Consider the following 25987-nt stretch of genomic DNA (forward strand, 5'->3'; position numbering starts at 1 on the left):
CTTGGCCGCGCGAGGGAGGCGTCGTGGCCACGCAAGGGTCCTGGGGCGCGCAGGAGGCATCGTGGCCGTGCAGGAGGGCCTTGGCCACTCAGGCGGCGTCGTGGCCCTGCAGGGGGACCTTGGCCCTGTCAGGGGGCATCGTGGCCACGCAGGGGTTCCTTGCGGCTGCGCCATGGGGCCTTGCGGCTGCGCTTGGGGTCATAGGTGCGCAGGAGCGTGTAGCTGCGACCCTGGTGCACGCCCGGGGCCCTCCCTGCCCGAGCGCCTGCGGCTGCAGCGCCCCCATGGCTGTGGGGCGGGCGGCCGAGGGTGGCGGCCGTCCCAGCGCCGCGCCCTGGTGCCCTGGGAGTCCTCCTGGGCCTGCCCGGTGGCGCTCTGGCCCGCGGCCTCTGACTCCGCTGCGCACAGCAGGCACCCGCACCTCGACGCTGCCCTGTCTGTCCCGCGCCTCGCCGCCCGCCCTCCGGGACCTCGGGGACCCAGTTCTGCACTTCCGGGTTGGCCCGCGCCTGTCTGTCATCCTGGGGCGGCGCAGTGCTGTGCTGGGCGCGGCCCTTTAAACTTTCTGTTTTTAAACTTGGGGGTGTGGTCGCGGCTCCACCTCTCCTCTCTGCTGGCTGTCCCGACCCTCGACCCTCGGGTCCCTCTGTCCCCGCCCTCCAGATGCCCCAGCGTTATGAGCCGCCCGGGCGCAGGGTCCACTCTGGTGGCCGAGGTGATCCAAGGTGAGGCGGGGGGGGGGGTGCGCTCTGGGACTGAAGTGACACTAGGGTAGGCATCTGGGCGCAGGGCTCGCTGGTGGCCGAGGTGACAGAGGGCCGGCGGGAGGGCGCCCCTACATGGGAGGCACGGGCGGTGCCCACGAGCCCTGCACTTGCGGGCACCCTTAGGCTTGGAGAGGTGGGCGTCCAGGGCAGACCCCAGGGTCCCGCTTGGCAAAGCCGCCCGGGTGGACAGGCCCGTGTCCTCCCTGCCCCGCAGCCACCCCCACGTCCTGAGCGCAGTCTTGGGTGCTGTGCGGGATCAGAGGTCGCTGGTGGTTGGAAAGGAGTGAGCCTGTCACCCGCTGCAGTGTCCGCGGCTGCCAGGAATGTGGAGTTGAGTTTATGAGGAAATAAATGTAGCAGTTGGCGTGAGTTGAATCGCAGACCAGAAAAAAAAAAAAAGTTTACCACTGGGGGAAAGGATGCCAGCTGGCGCCCTGTTTCTTGTCTGAAAGTAACACACGCTTTGAAGGCTGCCTTCATTTTTGCCACGTTTTGAGTGTAAGTATCCCCTAGCACGACTGGAGTTACTACCGTGTGCAGAGGACTTTGAGGACTTAGGCCACCTTTTTTTTGGGTGGGGGGAGAAGGGTGAAGCTTCTGAACATGAACATTCGTGCCCCATACCAGCTTGTCTGCAGTTAAGAAGCACAAGTTCATCTGTCTCATTATGCAGAAACCTCTCATTTCTTGTGTTTTAATTAATATTAATTTGTCTTATTGTTTAAAAAACACAAAGTAGTGATTCCAAATTAAAAAAAAAAAAAAAATCCCTGCCAACAGTTGGGTAAACATATGGTTTGTTTGGTTGTTTTCTGCTAGCTGTGAACAGTAATTTTGAAAGCATTCTTACAAAATAGTTTCTTACCGAAATGACTTTCCAGATGGCTGGAAGCTTGAGCTGAAGCTAGTAGTAAGGCACCAAATGTATGCTGTGCGGTCTTTGTTGAAATGTCTTAGTCCAGGGGAACTAAAGTTTTAGTGTGAGAGGTTCCTTCAGAAGTCAGACCTTAACACTAGATGTGATGTCCCTACTGATGAAACTTAGGTTTAAAGGCAATTTTCCTTTAAAAATTTTGCTTGTTCTTATCCATCCACAGTCAGAATATTTTGAAATTATCTTTTGCCACCACTACCATCTGAAACATGCATGGAAAAAAATAAGACTCTTGACTTCATCTGAGGAACAGTTGCACCATGCTATAGGAAACTTTTAAAATTTTATTTTAAATAACTTGAAGGAAGGAACATTGCAATTTTTCCATTTCAGATCGCCTTTGTTTTGCCATTCTCTACAGCAGACCAAAGAGTGCATCAAATGAACATTATTTCAGCATAGATAATGAACTTGAATATGAGAAGTAAGTATTGCTTTTAAAAAGATTGTAACTTTTTTTTTTTTTTTTTTGAACAATCTAAAGGTATGTTTATTAAGAGCAGAGCCCTGGAAACTCACAAAACTGTTGGTTGCTCATTGCAAGATGCTTTTTAAAAAAACAAAAAACTAGTAGTAGACCTATAAGGAGGGAAATGAAAATGAAAGGCCTCTCCTATATTTAAATCTGTAGATTCAGTATTTAATAGTTTGCACTGCAATGAGACATAGTGTATACTAAGTTAAACACGGATTTCTCCAGTAGAAAATTCGAATAGAAGAACAACTTGCTTATTTTGGAAGGCATTTTCATGTTAATTGAGGTTTCATGGAGGCTGTGACACCTGTTGTGTGTGTGTGTGTGTGTGTGTGTGTGTGTTGTGTGTGTTACTTTGTTGGGGATGGAGCACCAGGGCCTCAAGTGTGCCAGGCAGGTGCTCCAGCACTGAGTTACCCCCCCAGCCCCCTGGTTGCTTATTTTCAGAAGGCATCGCTTACCGGAACTTTCCTACCACTAGTAGGGGTGCTTTGAATTGTGTGACCTGATCGGTTGGTTTGGTGGATGTGCTCTGGTCCTTAATTTGATCTTATACACACACACACACACAAAAAGACATTTGTATTCAGAGTATTTAGAATATACATACATGCTTTTATTTTTTATTTTTAAAGCTTCTACGCAGATTTCGGACCACTCAATCTGGCAATGGTTTACAGATATTGTTGCAAGATAAATAAGAAACTCAAGGTAAAGTCTTTTTTGTTTAAGATTTGACCTGAGTAATCATTGTTAATTTAGTCTTGGGAAGAAATTACGGACAACTTTTTTTTTAAGGTTTTAAAAAAATTCATAGAGGGTTTGAAAGCATTCTTTCCCTTTAAGAATACCATTTCTTACTGAAATGACTTTTTTAAGGATGTCACTGTAGTGGTGTTTAGGACAAACATTTGTTTGTCTTGTAAAGTCAAAGTGCTTATATTTATTTTCTAGAGTTTTGTTGCAACAGTTAAAATTTGGGCCAGCTGATTCTGACTTGGGTTGCTGATGCTCAAATACTTGAAAAGTCAAAGTGGAGGTTGGTTAATTCAGTAAGACTCTACTGTCTGACTTAATGGCATGAGAAATTCTTTCCGAGCTTTGGTTATTGTTTTTTCTTTATTGTGATGAGGGATTGCTAGCAAACTAACAGGAAAAACGGGCTCTGCTATCTCTCCTGTCTTAGAATCCCCATTATATAGTACTAGTTGTGACTCTTTGACCTTGTATACTTCATGATTGAGGAGGGCAAAGACAAATGGCATATCACTGAAGATTAAGATTGGCTTAAACTTTGACCTCATTCTTTTAGAAACTTTGAATTATTGGTCAGGCACAATTGGAAAGGTCTATGGTACCACTTGCAAGCAGTAACGCATTAGTTTACTGTATATTGTCAAATAGAAAATTCTGCATTTGGGAAGCAGGTCCTTTTTAAAGGGTTGTACAGTGGATTGTCTACCAGGCAACTTTACAAATTTTTTCACTTTCAAATTTTAATTTGCCTTAATTAAAAATTTTTGAGTAAGGAACCCCCTCCCCCCAAGCATCACCTTGTATTCCTCCTGGGCTCCCTTAAATAGGAATGTGAACATGAATGGCTTTGTGTGCACGTGTCCCCTCCCCTCTTTTCACTTGCCAGTGGCAGATATTTTGTTTCCCATAGGGCTGGGAAGCTAAAAATAATTCCTTTTATTTGCCCCTTCTTGTATTTCTTTGCTTTAATTTTGAAAGAGTTACTACTATGCTTAGCTGTCTCTGGACTCTTATCCTTTGGTTTGAGTCAACCAAAACCAATCTCAATTCTTTTTAAAAATAATTTACTAGAACAGCTTATAATGTGAAGATTGTCCTGTTTTGCTACTAGATGGCTGATGGTTGGTTGGGTTGGTTGGTTTGGCACTGGGGATTGAACCCTGGGCTGCTCTGCTACTGAGCTACCTCCCTAGCTCTTATTTTAAATTTTGAGACAGAGTCTTTCTATGTTGCTGAGGCTGGTCTTGAACTTTTGATCCTCTTGTCTTTGCCTCCCAAGTGGTTGGGATTGCAGGCATGTGCCACTGCCAGGGCTTTGTTTTTTTTAATTATCTATCTATCTATATATATATATAATATATATAATTTTTTTAAATCAACTTGTGTCTCTTACTCTATGTAAACCAGTAAAGGAAACTGTGTATGCATTCATCAAGAAAGCACAGAATATTGAAACACTGGAAAATGGACTTAGAGAAGCCAGGCCAGATACACTCAGCTGAATGTGTCCCTTTCCCTCCTTCCTCCAGTTTATTTTCCTCGTAGCAGTGAGGTGCAGCTAGGAAGTGCTCCTTTCACCTCTGACTTCTGTTTCTCTCTGTATTAGACTCTGTGTTAGAGTATGACGTGCATGTTGGGGTGCAGTGCATGCAGACCGTGGGTGTGCAGCTCTGCACATTTGCAGACTGAATTCTTTGGGCAAGTATCTTGAGCAGTAGATCCAGGAGAGCCCCAGAAGCCCCAGAAGAGCCCACCGGAGCCTCCTCCACGGCCCCTCCCAGGATTCCACTCTTCGGGTTCTAGGCAGCGTAGAGTATTTTTGCATTGTTCTGTAAACTCTTGTATTTTTTTTTGTGTGTGTGGTGCTGGGGATTGAACCCAGGGCCTTGTGCATGGGAGGCAAGCACTCTGCCAACTGAGCTACAGCCCCAGCCTCTACCCTTGTGTTTTAACATAGTGGTGCTTGGATTACTTGAAAAAGCGAACAGGAAAGAGAAGTTGTGTTGCAGAGGTGCCGTCTCCTTTGTTGTTGCTTTTTAGACTTTGAGAGGTTTGCTTACACACTCACACACATGACCAGTTGTGGACAATGTGGAGACCAGTGGCTGAACATTACAGCTTGGGAACGCCCAGCACTGTGAGTGGCTGTGGCATTCAGCATTGAGCACGGTCCTGAGGGTCCTTGGCTTTACGGCCCTGCAGGTCCTCTTGGAAATGAGCCAGCGGTGGTCTGTCAGCCTGGATCAGGACGCGTCTCTGTCCCTTTAGCCTCATGTTCATCCATGCTTCAGAACATGCCCTTTGTGGGAAGGTACCTGGTATCTTTGGGTACCAGTGTTGGTCTTTCCCACAGCCTTGCTAACGTGTGTGCTTCTCTGGTGAGATTGTGAATTTGTGTTATCACGAAGTGAAGTTTTAGAAAACTCAAAAAGGAAATGCTAACAACTATTTATTTTCACGCAGTCCATTACAATGATAAGGAAGAAAATTATTCATTTTACTGGCTCTGATCAGAGAAAACAAGCTAATGCTGCTTTCCTTGTTGGATGTTATATGGTAAGTACTTCACTAGTTTCCTGACCTATTTGTAGAAACGTATACTTCAGTGGTTCTTTAAATCTTGGGGGTGGAATTTCGAAGTCACTTTTTCTAAGGTTCTGTCTTGGTTTGTTTCTAAAGGGAACATATTTTGCTTTTTACAAACCAACCAGCTGGGCCAGGGTTGTGGCTCAGTGGTAGAGCGCTTGCCTGGCATGTGTGAGGCACTGTTCAATCACCAGCATCACATTAAAAACAAACAAAAAAAACCCTAAATAAACAAAACAAAGGTAAAAAAAAAAAAAAAAAAAAAATTAACCTGACCAGCTGAAGGAGACAGTGCTTAAGGTGAGGGTGGGGAGCCTATGGAGAGTTTCTTAAAAATAAAACAGAACACTGGATAAATGTTGGAAATGAGTAACTGCTTTTCGAATCTTACTGCTCTTCTCCCTGCCTCTGGGGTGCTAGGGACTGAGCCCAGGCCCCAGGCATCCCAAGCAGGCACCCACCAATCCATCCACCACTCAACTGCGCTTCCAGCCCTCTGCTGTTGCTTTTTTTAAACTACTAGTGGGGAAAAAAATAACCTCTTGGCATAGTTATGGACAATTTCTTGTCATGTTTGTTCCCAGCTTGGTGTGACTTTGACTGTTCATGGTTGTGTCTTGGCACACAGAAGCTTTTTTTTTTTAAATGATTAATGTGTTCGTATTTAGAAGTCCTTCAGGATTCTGCACTTTTGGTTGGTTCTGGGGTGATTGGTTAGGACAGCGCCAGGGTAAGCTGATTAGGACATGCACTCTAGTTTGTTCGCCCCGGCTCTGCTCAGATCCCAGCCAGAGGATTACGGTTTGGCTGTGACAAGCCTCTGAAGCCCTCCCCGGCTGGAGAAAGAAAGGAGGAGGTTGGAGCAGCCATGATGATCTCCTAGGAGCAAGAGAGAAGCTCCCGAGAAAAGGAGATTTATTGTAGTGGAGGAGGAGTGTCAGGTATGAGGTGGCTGGCCCAGAAGGTAAAGCACCCAAGCCATCAATGAAGCTTTGACTGGTCAAAGTCCAGTGAGTTCTCTATTGAAGCCTGGTAGAGACGAGTGACGATCCCTATAAATTCACCTGCAGCTCTGATAGCCTTTGCTGGAGTCGTGGAGGAATTTTACAGATGGTAAAGATTTTTCACAGTCAGCTTGCCTGGTGACGTTAAGACCAAAAACCCAGAGGAAGAATCATTAGGAAGATAATACTCCAAATGGACTGTCCACTTCATCCTTCCTCTAAACTCCGGGCTTCTGTAGGGATCATGGTTTGTTCATCATTTTATATGTAAAAAGACTTGACAAGGAGTGGGGAGAGGATGTCCCACTCCTTTTGGGCATAAAGCATTCATACTTTATTATTTATCTTAAAACAAAAGAGGTTGGGCTTCACGAAGCTTTAAATACAGACAGTCATGCCTGGCCTCCGTTAGCCCTTCTGTCGGTTGGACGGTCGGGTGCGCTGTGTATTAGATTCCTTTGTCTTAAGTTCATTTCAAAGTTCTGCCCTTTTCGTGGCCTGCTAAGTGGCTTTCCCAGTTCACCCATCTGGTGGGGGAATCTTTGGTAATTGAAAGCAGAATGAAGCCAAAATTCTTCTGCACCTCTGTGAAAAGAGTAGGAACTCAAAGAGGTTTTTTCCTCTGCAAAAGAATAAGTGTGCCCTATTGTTTCGTGAAATGGGGAACTTGCTTCTATTCTATGGATATGCCACTGACTGCTTCCTAGCTAGATTTTGGGGTCCCAGTGCTTAGCCTTCTCATGCCAAACTAAAGGTGAGATTGTAAGTGGAAATGGAAATGCTTTGTAAAGCAAATTCATGATTAAAACAGTTTGTAAATTTTGAAATTCTATTTTTGTAAAAAGTAATATCATGCACAGAAACCTATATTTGCACCCTTGAGAATTTTAGGAAGAGCCTTTATATTTTATAGAAGCAGGATATATGTATGCAGTCATGTACATGCATGTTATAGGTTTTGTGTTTATAAGCAGTTTTATTGCCTGCTTCTTTTTTAGTCAGTGATCTGTTCTTTTGTATTAGTTCATATTTTATCATCTTTATGCCCAGATTGTATTGGTGTTTTCCATATTGGCCTCAAACGTCCAAATGATCTAATCTGCAACCACAAGCATGAGGCTCAGTGCCTTTGCCGCCTCTTCTTGATAGGATCCTTTTTTTTTTTCTTTTTTAAATACCAGGGATTGAATCCAGGGGCATTTAAGCCACATTCCGAGCCCCTTTCATTTTAATTTTTAAAAGAATTTAAACTTTACTTTTTCTTCATTTGTTTTTATGTGGTGCTGAGGATGGAACCCAGTGCCTCACCTGTGCCAGTCAAGCACTCCACCACTGAGCTACAACCCAGCCCTGCCCCCTTTATTTTTTTATGTTGAGACAGGGTCTTGCTAGGTTCCTTAGAGTCCTGCTCAGTTGCTGAGGCTCGCCTTGAATTTGAGATCCTCCTGCCTCAGCCTCCTGAGCTGCTGCTGTTACAGACGTGTGCCACCACGCCTGGCACAATCACTTCTTGATGGCACTGACTTATCGACGGGGCCAGCCCTGGCATCTGGTAGAATGGTCTCTTTGCTTTTTGAGTTTCACTGTTTTTTTCCTTGTGGTTTCTTTTAACTCCACAAAGCTACTCCATTCTGTGTATTTCTTGTGTACTGGAAGTTAAAACAGAGGCTTATCCATTAATAGTAAAAGTTGCACAACATCAGAAAACATGAAATACTTGCATCACTATTAACAACGCTGAAAATGACCACTGCGTTGTGGGTAGCCATCCAGCCCCTCAGTGTGTGCCTTTCTCCTGTGACTCACAGCCCCCTACAGGTGGGTTTGGGCTTCGTCATATCAGCTCTCAGTCTAGTGTTTTAAGCAGCAGTTTATAAAACAGTGATGCTTTGGCCAGCGACGGGCCGTGGCCACAGGTTGCAGGGCTCAGTGATGTCTTGGACGAGTGTGTCAGCACACCCTGTGATGTTTGTACAGTGGTGCAATCACCTGAAGGTGATCCTCAGACCTCATCCCGGGGGTGAGCTGTGCCCCCTGCGCTTGCCCACACCAGGCTCCCCCGGGGCTCCGTGTGTGTTCCTCTCGTCCTTTGTTGACTCCCTGGCTTTCTTTTAAGGGAGTCAAGCTTTCCTTCCTCCAGTTGGACTGTTGGTCCCCCTACCAAGTGTCCAAATGAACAGGCCGAGTGAACGGTCATTCCCCTCTAATTGCCAGTTTTCAAAGGAAGGTATTTTGATTGCTGCAGAACAAGAATTTTATGACCTGTTTTAAAATAATCTAAACAAAGGCTCGATGGGTTTTGAACACATCTGCTAAACATTTTTTAAAATGCACAAGAAGGGGCTGGGGCTGTGGCTCAGCGGTAGCGCACTTGCCTGGCATGCATGAGGCACTGGGTTTGATTCTCAGCACCACATATAAATAAATAAACAAATAAACAAACAAATAAATAAATAAAGGTCGATCAACAACTTATATATATTTTTAAAAGATGTGCAAGAAAACATCTCATTAGCGTTTGGGGAGTTGGGAATTTTCTAAATGAATGTGCATCTTTGCTGGGTGGGATTAAACAGTGAGTTTCATGTCCATGAGTTCAGCCAACTGCACATCAGAAAATACCTATTTTAAAATTGCATCTGAAAGGGCTGAGGATGTGGCTAAGTGGGAGAGTGCTTGCCTGGCCAGAAGGAGGCCCTGGGTTCCAGCCCATCGAGAGGTGTGCGGAGCACACAGAAGCTCTTCTTTTCACTATTCCCTGGATCATAGACTGCAGTAACTATTTAGGTAGCATTTATGTTGTTTTAGGTGCTGAAAGAAAATTTAAACCACACCAGAGGATGTGCATGGGCTGTATGCAAATACCATGCCTTTTGATATAAGGTTATTTATTTTATTTTGTTAATTGAGGGAAGTTCTAGGACCAGTCCTAAGGATCAAGGGAGAGCTGCATGATCTTTTGGTTGGCTAAGCTAATGATATACTTAACACATTTGTATTTAGGAATCAAAATTTTGTTGTTGTTTCGGCAGCCATTCAAGAACTGAAGTGATTTAAAAATCACTTCAAGAATTTTTTTAAAAATGAAGCATATATCAGTTACATTAACTTTAAATTGTTAATTTTTTTTTTAAATTGGTGCATTATAGATAATTGTCACTTTATCACAAAGTTTTAGATGTGTACTTTTTAATGGAGGTGGTGTGCTGGGTCTAGTAGTATGTAGAAACAACGATTTCTAGTTGCAAAAAAACATTTGAGGGGCTGGTGGTGTAGCTCAGTGGTAGAGCATGTGCTACGTACCATGTCCAGGGCCCTCGGTTCAGTCCCCAGCACTGGGAAGAAAGAGAGAGAGAGTGTGTGTGTGTGGGGGGGGAGGGGTTGAATGATTTGAAAGAGACTGAGGATTGGTAGATGGCGTTTAGTGATTTAGGTTCAGACTGAACTGACTTCAGAGAATTCATGTTTTCCTGCTGTACAACATTACTGAGCTCTTCTACAGATTAAATGTACATTTGAGGGCTAGTCTGGAAAATTAACCACCATTTCTAACATTTTTCTGTGTGTAAAGTAAATGCAAAGCATTCTGAGTAAAAAATATACGACATAAGCAAACTATGGGCATATAGCTTGCAAATTTGCTGTTGTCTCGTATTTGAGAGATAACTTTGGCAGAGGTAATCATGGTAGTAATGTGTATGTTTCCCTGGTCAAGCTTTATCACTATAGGTATTTTTTAAGTTTCCGGTAGTTTTTATAGCTTTGGAATGACTTGCCGTGTAAACATTTATAGGGATAATGATGATACTAATTAAATTCTAAGAGGATGTTAACTCCGCAGTCTGCAGGTGGAATCCCAGATTGCATTGACTTTGAGATCACCTCAGCAGACAGGCGCTCAGGGACCTCACCATTATTCAGTGATCATTGTTTGAACCTATGGTCCGATTTTTAAGTGATTTAATTACTTTGGACTTAAAATTGTGGGTGCTGGGGTTAAGGTGGCTGCAGGGGGCGTGGGGAGCCCAGGGGGAGGAGGGGAGCTCAGGAAGCCTGGGGTCAAAATTCAGTTCAGCAAATAGGTCCCCCACACCCATCTGGGCAGCTGAGACCAGAGGGTTGATTGGGTGGGGCACCCAGGGCTTGGCAGATGTCATCTCTGCAGACCTCCTTCCTGGTGACGGTGAAAGGCAGGCAGGGAAGGTCTCCACCGGGCCACTGGACACAGCTGCCACTGAGAGGCAGAGGCTGCCCTGGAAGAGGCCCCGGGTGTAGGCAGCGGCAGCCGCACTGTTACCTTACTGTCCCTTCTCACCTCCAGCTGCCCTGTGCGTGCTGGGCAGCTCTGAGAGGTGGCTCTAGGCATTTTGATCCTTGGCTGCAGGTGTGACAAGGCTCTGGACTTCAGGATTCCTGCTTGTTTCAGTGGGGTTTCTTGTCTGTAATAAGGCAGTGGCAAAATGCCCGTGAGGAACAGCCCTGAGCAGCCCTTGACAGGAAGGCCACAGCCTGCCCTCTGCGCCTGACTCATGGGGATTCCCACCCGCCCAAGTTTGAAAATCAGGAGAGCTCATAAAAAAGAAAATCAAGATTTTTACTTTGTTTTAAAAAATGTCCCCATTCCTCAAAACAGTGTATCTCATGTGCTCTTGTACCCAGGGGCAGTGCACTTACTTTATTAGCTGTGTCCTGCCTCTGTGGACCTGCGCCTGCCACTTCAGACTTGCAGTTTCCTTTTTCGTACTTTGAGGATCATTACACCAACCCACCAACCCATCGTATGCCTGTATAAATAAAAGTAGTTTGAGGGCTGGGGCTGAGGCTTGGTGGTAGAGCGCTTGCCTAGCGTGTGGGAGGCACTAGGTTTGATTCTCAGCACCGCATATAAATAAACAAAATAAAGATCCAGCAACAACTCATAAAAAATTTTTAAAAAGTAATTTGAAAAGTTAAAAAAATTTGAAAGGTAAGGTCATCTGATTAACTTTGGGGGTGTGGCTAGAAATTCTTGAACCTAGGGGCGCTTAACCACTGAGTCACATCCCCAGCCCTTTTTATTTTGGGACAGGGTCTTACTAAGTTGCTGAGGCTAGCCTCGAACTTTCTAGCCTCCTGCCTCCTTAGGATTACAGACGTGCCTCACCATGCCCAGCTCCATCTGATTTTTTAAAATATATTTTTTAAATGTAGATGGACACAATTCCTTCCTTCCTTCATGGTGCTGAGGATTGAAACCAGTGCCTCAGTGTGTGAGGCAAACGCCCTCCACTGAGCTGCAACCCCAGCCCTTCTATCTGATTACTTTAAACTGTGGTTTAGGGTGTTTCCCTTGCCCGTATTTGTGCAGGAGCTGTGGTTTCTCAAGTGCTCTTTCCCCGCTCACTTTTTTTCTTCCAGCCATTCAGTGTGGACTTCCACTGACTCACCAACATTCTGTGATGACGTGGAAAGTGTCTTTTTTTTTTTTTTTTAAGATCAATCAAATTCTTGGCATAGGAAAGACTGTGTCATTTGGCTGATGTGAAAACAGTTTTAAGGATTTTAAATGCTGCAAACATTGTGACATTTATCCACAGAGATATTTGGAAGTAGCTCACTGGCTTCTCAGGCTGCGTTTGGTGTTGGGGTTTCATGTCTTTTGTCTTTAATTCTGGGTGTGAGCTGTGTGATGTTTTGGTTTTAAACTGTACCAGAGGAACTCCCGGAATGTAGATAGAGCTTTAAATGTCATCTACAGGAATAGAGATAAGAAGCCCAGGCCCGACTGGGTTTTTATTACTTGAGGCCTTGCTCGTCCAAGGTGAACTGATGAAGGATGGAGTTGTGGTCCTTCTCCTCAAGCCAGTGATTGCGTCTGTCCAATGTCAAGTGAGCAGGGCTTTGAAACACTGGCCAGAGGGTCTCTCAGGAGCTCTGGGGCATGCAGACCATGGTTTTAAAAATGGAGGTGATAGAAAGTTCTAGAAATGCTTCCCCCACTTTTTTGGTGAAGAGTTAGGGTCTCACTCTGTGGCCCAGGCTGGCCTTGAACTCCTGGGCTCAGCCTCTGAGCAGCTGGGGCTCTAGGCGTGTGCCACCACATCCAGCTAGCTGTGGTTTTATTCAGCAAAAAGGAACCTTGTTCCATGACTTGGAAGAACACTGCTGGCTTCTGAAGTACTTTCTGCACAGCATTTGGTTCTTCCTGTAGGATTGCTGTTTGCACCTCACAGAGCTCCTCGTTATAGGCCCATGTAGCCGCGTCTCTGTGCCTGTCACTTCTGCAGGCTGACAGGGGTGAGCTGCTCTGTCACCTGCCGCCAGCAGACTCCCCGCACGCAGCGCACACAGCAGTGTCAGACAGCAGTACAGTTCCCTTGCGCTTCCTCTGGTCAAGGTTCCCAGGAATGGCTTCGCCTGCCTGGATCTGATTCTGGATCTCTCCCAGGCTGCAGTTACCTGGAGGGTCCACTTCTAAGGTGGCTCATTCACAAGCCTGGCAAGGTAGTGCCAAGTGTTGGGCACAGGAGTGTCTTCCCAGAGTGACACTCCTGCCCAGTGAGGGATCCAAGTGAGCGAAAGGCATACGTCAGGCTGTGGTTCTGCAGGAGGCTGTGTATTGCCCCCATCCACCCAGGGCCCACTGGGGGTGGGGACTGCACGAGGTAGAAGCACTGGGGTCTTCCTGGCTGTCCTGGAAGCCACTGCCACAGCTGTCACTCTCTTGGTCACCCTTTGTTGCTCCCTGGTGCCCAGCAGTGCTGTGGGATTGGGGTGTGCACTCTGCATACATAGCTTCTGATGAGATACGCCAAAAGAATTAGAAAAAGGCCTGGTGTCCAAACTGCTAGGACAGTTTCCTAATCTGAGGTTTTGTGTTACTCTAGGAAGTGTTTAGTAGGGTTCTTTTAACATATGCATTTAAAATAATTTCGCTTGGGAAAGCCTTTTGAATCAGGAAGATGAGTAGGCAAGCAGAAAAGCAGAAATTTTGTTAACAAATACTCCTTTGCTAGTTCTGTAAGTGGATGTAGTCTAAATCTGCAGGTTTCTTTTAGTTTATCTCATTGTACCTTATGTGTATCATTCCCCAACATGGGTTTTATTTTGGGGGGAGGTGTTTACTGGTGTTTGACTCAGGTGTGCTCTGCCTACCTGCTGAGCTACATCCCTGACCCTTTTTATTTTATTTTGAGATGGAATCTTGCTAAGTTGCTTAAGAGTGGCCTTGAAGACTTGTGATTCTCTTGCCTCTGCCTCCCAATGGTTGGGATTACAGACATGCACCACCATGCCCGACCCCAAGTGGATTTGAAAATTATAGTTTTTCAAAGTTCATCAGTGAGAATTTAGGTTCCCATCATGGGAAAAAATATTACATTGTCCTTGTGTTCTTTGAGTTTGTGTTCTAAGACTAGCTCACAGTTAGTTAATATATTAGAGATGATTTTTGTTTTGAAAGTTACAAGGAGATTGTATCCCATTGCAGTTTTGGTAATTAAAGCCAAGAACCACAGTTTTGAGTAGGAAGGACTATGTTAAATTGGTGCTTAATGTAAACTTACATAATTTGAGAGAAGGTCTTAGAAACATAGGAAAATTCTGAAGGGTTTCTCTGGATCCCATTGGGTATATTTAGGTATGTATACATCATGTACCTAACCCTGTTTTCACCGTGATTGGCTTCAAGGTATGTGTGTGTTTTCTAGAGTTTTATGTATTTGTTCAGGTAATTCCACTGTAGAATGAAAAGCGTTTTTAGCACGATGAAATCCAGTGTTTTGATTTTTTTTCTGTGATTGTTTATCACCAGTTTTAAGACCCTCTTGAGGTCCTCCATTCAGGCATTTGCATGTTGGTGTGATCGTGGTGATGAGTAGCTGTGAACAGCACTCTCCTGTGTCTAGAAACAGAGGGGGTTTCTTTTCTGTCCAGGCAGCTGTGAAGTTATCAGGGAATGACTCTCCATCCTTGATTAATTGTCCAGCTGAGAACCTGGATGGGGCTTCCCAAGATGCTGCTGGCATCAGAAGCCTCCCCATCACTCAGATCTGCTCCCACGTATCCAGTGAGGGTCATTTTGCACCAAGGACAAGAATACTGGGTCACTACTATAGTTTGGACCTGGAGTGTCCCCAAGAGGCCATGTGTTGAAGTCTTGGTCCCAGCCTGTGGTGCTGTTAGGAGGCAGGGTATACTAGGAGAAAGTTAAGTCACAGGGGGCACATCCTTGAAATCCCTGTGGTGCCTGATGGGACCAGTCCTCCCTTCCCTTTCCTCTCATTTTGCTTCCTGGCCACCATGAGGTGAACAGGCTTCTTGTACCAGTTGCTTCCCCCTTGACATCTGCCTGCTACAGGCTAGAGCAACAGGGATAAGCAACCATGGACTGAAACCTCTAGGACTCTGAGCCAAAGAAAACCTTTCTGATTTATAAGTTGATTAGCTCCTGTGTTTTCTCACAGTGATAGAAAGCTGACTAGCACAGTTGCAGTTGGAACAAACACTGACAGATTTATTTTCCAGGAACAAATGAGAGCTCCATGGCCTCTCCTGCGATGGCCAAAAATAGACATCCCTGGGGGGTCCACAGGAAGTTGGCATTTGTGAAGAGCCCCTCCATCACAGGAGAGCACATTCTGTAGTTTCCTAAGGATCATCGGTGACATTCACGTAAAACCCAGCACTAATACTAACGTGCCAGCTCTCATCTCCTTCAGTATCGCCACCTCGAGGGCAGGTACTGGGGCAGTGACAACAGCTGTGTTTGGCGGCAGCTTGATGATAACCAGACTTTAATGTAAAGTCCTTTTTTGTGCAAGTTCACTGAGGAGGGCATGTCCCAGGTTCTGTCCTTTGGTGTTGAGTGGACAGTGAGTTTGCCTTGCAGTGCAGTTTGGCGCTGTGTGTTTAGAACCCTCTGTCATTAGCCAAAGCTCTTCGTCTCTGGAGACCTGCTTTAGTGACTTTCCTCTGTCCAGCTGCCACTGGCTTTTTTGGGGTGTGTTTTTGGAGGAGATTTAATTTAGATCGTTTTCAAGAAATAATTGTAAGCCATTTTTCTGAATGAATAATGATAAAATAGTCAATGGATTGCTGAATGGAGAGTAAGTAATGGATGTACAGATAGGTTCACAGGATCATCGGTGATGTCCTTGAGGTTGGTTCATGATAAATGACAATCTGCTGAGTCAGTGTTGTAACTTGGAAATTTGTTTGATATTACATAAGATTGAACAAAGCACTCCTTTATTCTTGGAATCGATCTTCTGTTAGTCATTTTGTGGGTTCGTATGCTGCTCTGGATAGATATTAGAATATCCTGTCCATTCTCTAATGATTGGGAAAACGTTTCTTTTATGAGTGTGTGTGTGTGAGTATGGGTGTGTGTGTGAGTATGGGTGTGTGTGTGAGTGTGTGTGTGTGTGTGAGTGTGTGAGTGTGTGTCAGGCATTAGGGCGGCAAACCCAGGGCCTCGTGCATGTGGGCCAGTGCTCCACCGAGTCTGTAGCCACAGCCCCACTGATGAAATGCCCTCTGTAATCCGTCAACTCTTGTGAGTGGTTTTAAGATATGATTTTCCTAGATCTTGCCAGCTCTTAGATTTCTAAAATAATAATTCTTCTAATCAAACAGTATTTTCGTATTTTATTTCAACATTTTATGAAATAGTTTAGACTTTCTACCTATTATAAGTGAATTTCAGTTCACCTACGTGAACAATACCTCAGAGGTTGTATATAATGTCTAAATTGGAAGCTAAAAAGAAACCAGCAGATATGGAATGCTTATAATTTGTTTGTAGAAACAGTTGACATGTGTAGGGTAAGCAGGAGAAATAAAAAAGGTTTAAATTGGCTTTTTTAGTGGTTTCTTTTTTACTTTTTTTTTGGTGCTGGTGATGAACACCAGGGCCTGGGAATGCCAAGCACAAGCTCTGTGAGTCACAGCCCCAACCTCGTGACCTTTTTTTTTTTTTTGATTAGTGAAATGTAAACCGCATCTTCCAAGTCATCTGGAATTTAATCTAATTTTGATAATGATATAGTGCCAAATCTAATGCATATGTGTCTTTGTCCCCCACATGTGACTTGAAAATGCCCTTCAGTAAGGTTGTGATGTCCCAGGAAGGCTCAGTGGGGTCCTGGAGATGACATTCAGATGGCCGGGTTTCTAGAACAAATATATAACTTGTAAGAAGGAGCAGTAGGAGAGAATTAGAATAGTAAAATCCTTTAGCAACACTAGAAACAAAAAGACATTGGAACAATGTAAAATACTGAGAGAAAAGCACTACAGACCAGAAATCCTGTACATGGTCCAGCAATAAATGTCAAAGCCGAAAAATTGGAATTGTAGGAAATGCAAGGAACACCACAAAGGTCAAATGCTAAGGCATACACTGGAGTGCTCTGTCACATGAAAACCGACCCGTGACATAGTTCCAAAGACAAAAGAGGCAAATGGGAGTTTGTATAATACTGGATCAGCATCTAAATGGAAAGGGCCCATCAAAAATCTTTGTCCTGGGCGGAGGTTCAGTGGTAGAGCCTTGCCTGCTCAGTCCCCAGCCCTGCAAAAATAAGTAAAGGCGTGGCCTGCTCTGGTGGCTCCTCCTTTGGCACCTGCCCCTCCCCTCTCTCCATGGGTCCCTTCTGTGGATGGGGGTGCAGTGAAACCCTCATTCTTTTATTAAAATGGCACACTCACTGGCACCCAAGGTCCATATGAAGAGTTCTCAAAGTTCCAAGCCCTCTAGGGCGCAGATTGAAACAGATGAGGAATTCCCAGACGGGCACTGGTGGCTCAGGTTCCCCGGGAAGTCTGAGAACCCAGCTCAGCCTGTGGCCAGGACTTGTGCACAGCTTTGCAGCCGTGTGTCTTTGCTGAGAAGTAAATTGCCTTTTTCTTCTCTTTTCAAATGTAGGTTATATATTTGGGGAGAACTCCTGAAGATGCCTATAGAATATTAATCTTTGGCGATACATCCTATATCCCTTTCAGGTAAATATAAGAATGATGGGTGGATTTGGTCACTCAGACCCTTCAGGACTCTCTGGGTGGTTGTTTCTGAAAGCAGAAGACCTGGTGGGTAGCATCGTAGGGTGGGTGCAGGAGACACAGCCCACCCAGGGTCTCTGCAGTGACACTGTTGACATTTTATACATTGTAGGGTATTGAGCAGTGTCCTTGCCTTCTGCTCAGGAGATCTCAGTGACATCCCCACCCAGTGATCAAAACCCAAAGGTTTCCAGGTTTCCAGTCACTGCTGGGTGTGCCTGGAAGTGCTTGGGTGGAGGAGGAGCCAGGTCTCCTCTTGCCTTGATGGAAGGAGGCTTTGTGATCAGCTGAGGCCCTGAGGTGACAGTGCTCAGCATTAACAGTGGCAGGTGGCTCCCTGAGGAGTTGAGCAAGGCGATGAGACTCCCGCGTGACCAGGAGTCGACTCTGTGGGGCTCAGGCGGATGATGGCAGGGTCTTTTCATAAAGCAGTGACATCCTCACCTCAAACTTACCATGAGCTTGTCCTAAAGGTATTTTAAAGAAAAGTTGTTCTTTTTCTTTAAATAAATAAAATTGAATTGTATGTTTCTCTACTCATTTATGAAGTTGCTTGATTTAGCTAGATAATCTAAAGCCCTGTATGGTTCTTAATGAGTAGTAAATGTGTGAAATAACTTTGCTTGTTGCACACTTAATTGGGCCCATGGTCGCCTTGTTCTTCCATCCACAGATTAGTCGGTTGTTGTGGGTTATGATGCAGCCTTGAAGGCCTTTAAAAAAAATCTAAGGTTATGAATCTGGTGTTCTTGTGGCTGAGCCTTGGATTGGGTCTCTCTAGCCACAGGCAGTTTCCTCCAGGAACTCTGTGGATGGCCCATGGACTTGACTCCGTGAGGGAGACTTTAGGGACAGTCTTCAGAATCCAGTAGTGCATTGGATGGAAGACTGTATTAGTAATTGAGCAAGTTAGAAGACATGGTTTGAACCCTCTGTCCCCAGAGTGTGCCATTCATCTTCTCAGCCCATAATAAATCAGCAGCCATGTGTTTCAAAAAAAAAAAAAGAAAAGAAAAGAAAGAAAGAAATGCTCTATTTGTGGTTCCTGAGTCACAGGGCCTTGGGTCACCCTGTTGATACTTTTTCCCAGTTTACATCATGAGGGCATGTATTTGAATAAACACAGGTTTACATAATCTTAAGCAAGGATTTGTGACACACTGTTGATGTGAGGAAGGGTCTGTGTTCATACAACCCCTGAGAACAATAAATGTTGTCCACTGCTATTTCTGTGTGTAAAATCATTGAAATTTGGCACTGAGAAATGAAATCAGTCGTTTCTGGTGTAGGATCACCAGCCAGAAATTCTCTAAACAACCAGACTTAGCTGGAAGCCATTCAGCTTTGTGAAGTTGGAATCTCTTTAGACAAAGATAGCCAGAAACTTGATGCACTTTCTCAAAGTGTGGTCTGAGTAGTGATCCCAGTATGTGAACTTTCTGTCACCACCCTGTGCTGAGATAAATAAATTGAGAGTTAGATTTTAGAGACATTTGTAGTAATCCAGTAATTTTAGATTTGTGAAAATAAGTAATGGAAGTTTATACATATATATAAATTAGGTTTTTTTTAACCCTTCCATTTTTCTAATAATTTGTGTTTATACATATACATGTATATATGTTTAGTTGTTGATGGACCTTTATTTTATTTTCTATGTGGTGCTGGGAATCAAACCCAGTGCCTCACACATGCTAGGCAAGTGCTCTACCACTGAGCCACAACCCTAGTAATTCATTTTGATAAACTAAGATCACTGCATCATTGTGGGTATGCAATAGGTTATTTATATTTTACATTTATTGTACTTTGCAAAAGGAGCAGCCCATAATGGACTTAAAATATTAAAATGTGGTGCTTCACCCCATTTTACTGTTCTGTAGGACTTTCTAATTAGAAAGTAGGCCAGTTTGGATTAAGCCTGACAATACTTTGAAAGAGATTAGATCATTTTTATCTTTGCCACTTGTAGGGTAAAGAATCAGTGTAACAAAGTATGGATAACAACAGCTTTTGCAAGAGTAGCATTCTTTTACAGCAAATAAATTTAATGTTCAGAAGCAATATTTAAATTTAATTGAACCTGTCTCTTTAAGCACTGAGTTTAAAGTGTGCTTCCTTATGTGATTTCTGTTGCATTAAATATTTATCTAAGTAAGAAAATAGTGGGCACCATTGTGTTTTCTGGTTCCCTCAGGTGCTCCTGTTCCTTGGTGTCCTCGGTACCCCTCTGGGCTCCTGAGCTGGTGTGTGTGTGGTGGGGCTGGCACCCAGGGCCTGTGCCCCCTGGGCAAGTGTACCACGGAGCCACGGGCCAGGGTTTCCTTTCTCTTCTTGGGCTCCGCCTTCTTTTCTGGAGAGATGTGTAGGAGGCTGTCTGTACGGAGCTCTCCTGGGGACATCAGGCAGATGGGCTTGGGCTCTGCTCTGCTGCTACTTGGTCTGTGTACAGCTTTTAAAAACACTCATCCTGAGTGCTCAGCACAGCCCAGTTCTGTGTGGTCTTGAACTACCACAGGGTGCAGAAGGCCGCCGCCCTCCCCAAGATGCCCTCCTGCTGCCCCTGTCACCTCCCAAATAGCCTTGGCTGTTCCTTCTGTCACCACCAGCTTTGCTTCCCTTGAACTTCAGTATCTGGAATCCTTGGTCTGTCTCCTGGGAAGCTGGAGGCTGGCCTTTCAAAGGCATCCTGTCAGAGGTGTCACAGGTCTGTCCCCGCGAGGCTGTGGAGGGGGCTGCCATAGCCTCGTGTGCCGTGGTTTGTCTTTTGTTCCTTCTTGTGTGTGTGGTTGTGGGGATCGACCCAGGGCCGAGGCAAGTGCTCTACCACAGCCCTGCACCCCCAGCCCTGTCTCCTGTTATTCTTGGATGGTTTGGGGGTCATTTGCTGTTTTTAGTCCTGATTTGAAAGCTGGTATTTTTTTTAAGCTAGTATTTGGTGTTGCTTTGCCATTTCTGAGCAGTCCCCCTTTGTGGATCGCATCTGTTTTCCCGAGTTTGATAGATGATGTTGACAAGAGCTGCCTGCCAGGCTCAAGTCCGGGTTCAGAGCTGCTCTTCTGCCTGTTTGAAGAAGGCCGCTTGCTTGGGTGGGAGGAGACGAGGGAGGCGCCAGTTCAATAATAACCAGTTCAATAATAGAGTATCTTAACTGAAAAAGATGTGCTTTCTTTCCCTTACTGTTAGTTTAATATTGCTTCAATCAACAGTCCCTTAAGGTTTGGATAAGAACTAAGAGTTAATGTGTAGGCTGGGTGAATTACACCCTCTGTAATTCCAGCTACTCTAGAGGCTGAGACAGGAGATCACAAGTTTGAGGCCAGCCTCAGCAACTTAGCAAGATCCTGTCTCAATATAAAAAGGGCTTGGAATGTAGCTCCGTGCTAAAGAGAGCCTGGGTTCAATCCCCAATATTGTGGGGGGTGGGAGGGATTCAGTTTAATTTTTCAGGTATTTGTGTGAAAACCCAGTCAAGGTGAGCAATTAATGATGCCCCGTGGGCAGCCTGGTTCCACCTGGGGCCCAGGGAGAGCTATTCCAGTAGGCCTGGTGTTTAGCATACCTAGAATGATCACAGTTAAATCCTTACCTTGCCTAATTTCAAAAGATTTTATCCTTCAGCAGCTCAGGGTAACTAAAAAGCAAGCAAATAGGAGGGTAGCTTGTTTTCTTAGGTAAAATCTTAGCTGATGTGAAGAGATTTGTGGTCAGATCACAGCCGTGTGTCTGTGTGGTGATCGGATGGAGTTGTCTTGTCAGCTGTTGTGAGCACTTTTCCAAGAGTGGAGTGTTTCCACCCAAGGGAGTGGGTGCCTTTGTCCCTGTGGTCTTATTGTCCCTTCAGAGTCAGAAGAAGCTTTCCAGTTAAGTCGTTAAAAGTCTGAACACAATGATGGCAACAAAGTGTTTGCGAGTTTTCACTGATTTTTCAGATAATACCTTGACTTCTCAGTGTGTCTTTCTACTTGGAGACACGTGCACAGACACAAGTGCGTATCTGGACACACATACACATATGATTTGGCATTCAAAGGCGATCTTTTCTGATAATAATTTGATAAGGTATTTTCCAGTTCTAAGAAAAAATATTTAGATGCCCTGCCCTTTTGTGAGGAGGGAATAGATGTTTCTTGTCTAAATTCAAGAATGAACCTAGGTCTTAAAACAAAAGCCACCCAGAGAGCTCACTAGAACAGTCAAACGTATTTGATTTTAAATCCTGGTCAGCTTTGTTTTGAGGTAAGTTTGCTGCGGAAAGTCCACTGAGTCAATATATTTCCATACTTTCGGAATTTCAGAGATGCTGCCTACGGAAGCTGCAATTTCTACATTACTCTTCTCGACTGTTTTCATGCAGTGAAGAAGGTAAGTGACTCGGAAGTGCTCCCAGGGCTGTGCTAGAAGTGAGGACAGCTCAAGGGTCACCCAGCTTTCTTCCCCAAAGATCCATCTGCTGGGATTTTTTGCAGGATGTGAACCACGTCAGAGGCAGTCCATTTTCCAGCTCACATCAGAACGACACCAAACCAGGAGAGTTTGTTCCGAGTGCTGCTATGCACGATTTAGGTTCAAGGGCAGGGGTGTAGCTCAGCATTAGAGCATTTGCCAGGCAGGTACAAGCAAGGCCCTGGGTTTGATCCCCAGCAGCCCCAGAACAACAGAGCGGGGTGGGGGGGCAGGGGGTGGAAAGGATATAAAGAGACAGTTTAAGAATTAGGTCCTAGATACAGAATTCATTTTGAGCATTTTGTAATTTGAAAGAAACATTAAGTAAATAGATGACCAGTTCCAAATTCTCTTTTATTTATGTGTTTTATGTGTCTGATTCTCACTAATACTACAAATGTACGTCTATAATACAGTAACTGAAACACAGATTTTATTTTTCCAGGTGTTCAATTTTCAGTTCAGCATAGGAATTTGGTTACTTAACTAGTTAAAGACTATGTGAAACTAAGTGGGTCACTGTTACTTCATCAAAATGGTTTTCAAGGCGGGGATAGGGAGTTCAGTGGAAGAGCATGCACTCAGCGTGTGGGAGGCCCTGGGTTCAGTCCTCAGCACCCCAAAGCCCAAACAAAAGACAACCGCTCGCCCAAACTGTTTCAGATAACTTGTGTATTAGGCCCTGTGTGTCTGTGTCCAGGGGACAAGGTCAGATCACAGTGCAGATCAGCAGGGCCGTCACACAACGCCTCAGGCCTGCTTATTGGCTGGGGCAGCACAGGCACCGGATCAGTAGCTGCAGACAGAAGAAGCTTCCACCAGAAGTTCAAGTTCTGTGGCAGCTTTTCCGAGGCCGGAGGAGCCAGGGTTTGCTTCCTGGTGTAGTGAAACAGACTTTCTGGGAATCTGGGCAGAAATTGTGTCTTTAAAGGAGGCTAACTGGCCTAAAACCCAGAGCCTGACCGGGGGCTCCTTTTCCTGGACTGGGCAGTGACACGTGGGTGTGATCTTGGATTTCAGTCCAGTGACTGGGCAGGTGAAGTTCTTTGTGTAGGTGCCACCAGCCCTGAGACAGCTCACGGGACCCAGGACCCCAGCCTAGGCAGGTGTTAGCCCAGGGGAAGGGGACATGGAGGTTGAGGGACGACAGCTGCAGATGACAACTTCTCGCTCTGGTGTGGTCCCTGCCAGCTGGGCCCAGAAATGGCTAACGTAGCAGCCACATCACCTTCAAGAGGAAGGAAGTTCCAGTCGAGGGCCTGGGACACGTCCACTCTGACACCGACACCGTCGCAGTTCATTGTTGTTTACTGACTTGGGGGTTGTGTTCCTTGTTTGGTCTGTGTTACACCTGAGCCCAGTTAGCTCTGTGCTAGGTCGAAGATTCCCTTTTTACACAATATTTGGTTTTATTCGAGGGCTCACAGGTCTGAGTTTCAATTTAAACATTTTTCGTGTGTGACTGGTTTTGAGGGTTACTGTATATATGAAATATCATTGTGATTGTGCTTTGATTTTAGTGCTGCTTCTTGTAGGATGACCTTATAAAATTTAAAGGAAGGGACTGGGGAAGGGCCTCGTGGTAGAGTGCCTGCCTAGCCCATGTGGAACCCTGGGTTTGATCCCTAGCAGCACCAAAAAAGAAAAATTCAAAGACAAATAAGAATTGCAAGTAAACTACATTAGGAGAGGGCTGTGCTGGGGGTCGAACCAGGGCCTTGTATGTACCAACCACTGAGCTTCCCCCCCCCCAGCCCGTAAACCACATTTGACTGTGTCATTTTGTAGGAAAATCCCCAAATATCATGAAGTACATTAAATATATAAATGTCTTAAATTCATGGAAGGAGAATTCATCATGGATTTGGTCTTGTACCACTTACCCTTGATTTCATTTTCCATGATCAGTAGCAATCTGAAAATATTAAATGGAAAATTCCAGAAATAAATAATGCCTAAATTTCAAATAATTTGAGTACAGTATATTATAATTGCTCTATTTTATTCTGGGTTATTGCTAAACTTTTATTGTGCCTGATTTATAAATGAAACTTCATCATAGGTACATTTGTATAAGAAAAAGCACAGCATACTTAGGGCTCATTGATTTTAAGCACCCACTGGGAGTCTTGGGGGGACATAGTTCCTGCAGATTACGAGGAGGGAGTACTATAACTCTGCTTTATAAAACAAGGACTTTTTGGTTGTTATTCTAGCCTCCTTATTTTACATTGATATTTCTGAAGATGGGGTTTACAGGAGTCATCCCTTTTGAACCGGTTGCCGTGGTGTTCAAGAATTCTAGCTCCTGTCCTGTGTGGCTCAGCCATCAACGAGCTGGGCGAACATGCTCTGCGTATCTTGCCTAATGTCCTCTCCTGCTGTGACTCAGCAGGGTCACAGGATAGGACAGAAAATTTTCTTATGAAAAGAATACTTTTTTTTTTCCTTAAAACTTTGAATTTTCGTGTTACTTCTGGGCTGTTTTAAGTATAAGGAACATTGGTCTCTAATAAGACTTTAAGAATTTGCAAGTGAAGGTGTTGATGGAATGTGTGGGCTCTGTTTGGGGTGGAGTGGCCCATGGTTTCTTTCCTTTTTAGTAGCTACTTAGAGACCTTTAGGTCGAGCATTGTGTTTTTGCTCTCAACGTCCTAATCTTCCACCATGGTGGGGTTGAGCTAATAAGTTGGTTAGGATTACTTTACAGGTATGATTATTTCACTATGTATGGATAGGATCTTTGGTGAATGGAAATATAGACACAAAATTTCCTTAAACGTTGTCATGAGTCATTTCTAGATAGTGGAAGCATTTGAAAGGCATGTCCCCACTTTGTTTGAAAACTGTTAAGTGGACAGTAATCCAAATGTAATAATGCTTTTCTGGGATACCTCTTTGTTATTAGGAAATTGTTTCCTTATTTGTATCTTTGTTCTTAAAAGCTTTATTTTGGATTTTAGGCAATGCAGTATGGCTTCTTAAATTTCAACACATTTGACCTTGAGGAGTACGAACACTACGAAGTAAGTTCTCAAGAGTAATGTTTTCAGCCCCCTTCGCTCTAGGGTGCTATAAATGACAAACGTAGATATTTAAGGTGCATAATGTTTGCACAGCAGATGATTACCACAAGGTAATCAGCACAGCCATCACTCCCAGTTGGCTTCCTGTGTGTTGGTGAGAACACTCCGGGCTGTGCTCGGCACATTCTCCCATCATATAGTACCTGCCTCGCCAGATCTCCTGAACTTACTCGTCTCACTACCCAAAGCCCATGCTCTGACGAAAAACCCCATTTCCCCCACTGTTTTCAACTCTATTCACCTGTGGTATTTGTAGAAGTAAGTAAAAATCTTACGTTTTGAAAAAAATTCAGAATGGTTTGTATGTGTAGACTAGCCCTTCATGCCTTCCCCCTTACCCGTCTCTCCAGCCCTAGTTCACAGGGGTATGGTGGGCCGGGGTTAGTGGTTGCAGCGTGGAGGAGAGTGCGCCTGTGCTTTTTTTGTAATATTAAGTTAAAAAAATGTTGGCATTGTCTACTCCCATAGACTTGATAGAGCGAGACAAAGTTCATGAAGCCCTTGGCATAGGGTGTGAGGAGGTGAGTGGTCACTTCCCATCTAATGACCTCTGAGAAATGTCACTTTTGTTTGTATTAAGTCAGGACACTTGTCTTGAAATCATAGGAAGCAAACACAAGTGGCTTAAGAGAGCAGAGATATTTTACTGGATCCCATCAATTAAAAACACAGGAGTAAGGCCAGGCGCTGTGGTACTTTCCTGTAATTCCAGCAGCTCAGGAGGCTGAGGCAAGAGGACTGCAAGTTCAAAGCCAGCCTCAGCAACTTAGTGAGGTGCTAAGCAACTTAGTGAGACTCTATCTCTAAATAAAATACAAAATAGGGCTGGGGGTGTGACTCAATGGTTGAGCGCTTCTGAGTTCAATCACTGGTACACCGCCCCCCCCCCCCCC

General features: G+C 44.7%; 1 protein-coding gene across 17 annotated transcripts in view; it reads left to right on the plus strand.

Moving 5' to 3' along the window:
- Positions 1 to 25987, plus strand: part of Cdc14b (cell division cycle 14B) — a 140480-nt gene that overhangs the window by 80502 nt on the left and 33991 nt on the right. For 9 of the 17 annotated variants that reach the window (XM_048800317.1, XM_048800318.1, XM_048800321.1 and 6 more), the window contains 6 exons: positions 2035 to 2125; positions 2812 to 2887; positions 5396 to 5488; positions 17429 to 17505; positions 21861 to 21927; positions 24972 to 25034. In XM_048800317.1, coding sequence (XP_048656274.1) covers positions 2035 to 2125; positions 2812 to 2887; positions 5396 to 5488; positions 17429 to 17505; positions 21861 to 21927; positions 24972 to 25034 — 467 coding nt within the window. Of the gene's footprint in view, positions 1 to 294; positions 726 to 774; positions 1266 to 2034; positions 2126 to 2811; positions 2888 to 5395; positions 5489 to 6212; positions 6483 to 6516; positions 6770 to 17428; positions 17506 to 21860; positions 21928 to 24971; positions 25035 to 25987 lie in introns of those variants that run through there. The other 8 variants (XM_015503964.2, XM_015503961.2, XM_048800325.1 and 5 more) reach the window with 7 other exon arrangements.

The sequence above is a fragment of the Marmota marmota genome, unplaced genomic scaffold (assembly GCF_001458135.2).
Source record: "Marmota marmota marmota unplaced genomic scaffold, marMar, whole genome shotgun sequence".
Classification (NCBI taxonomy): Eukaryota; Metazoa; Chordata; class Mammalia; order Rodentia; family Sciuridae; genus Marmota; species Marmota marmota.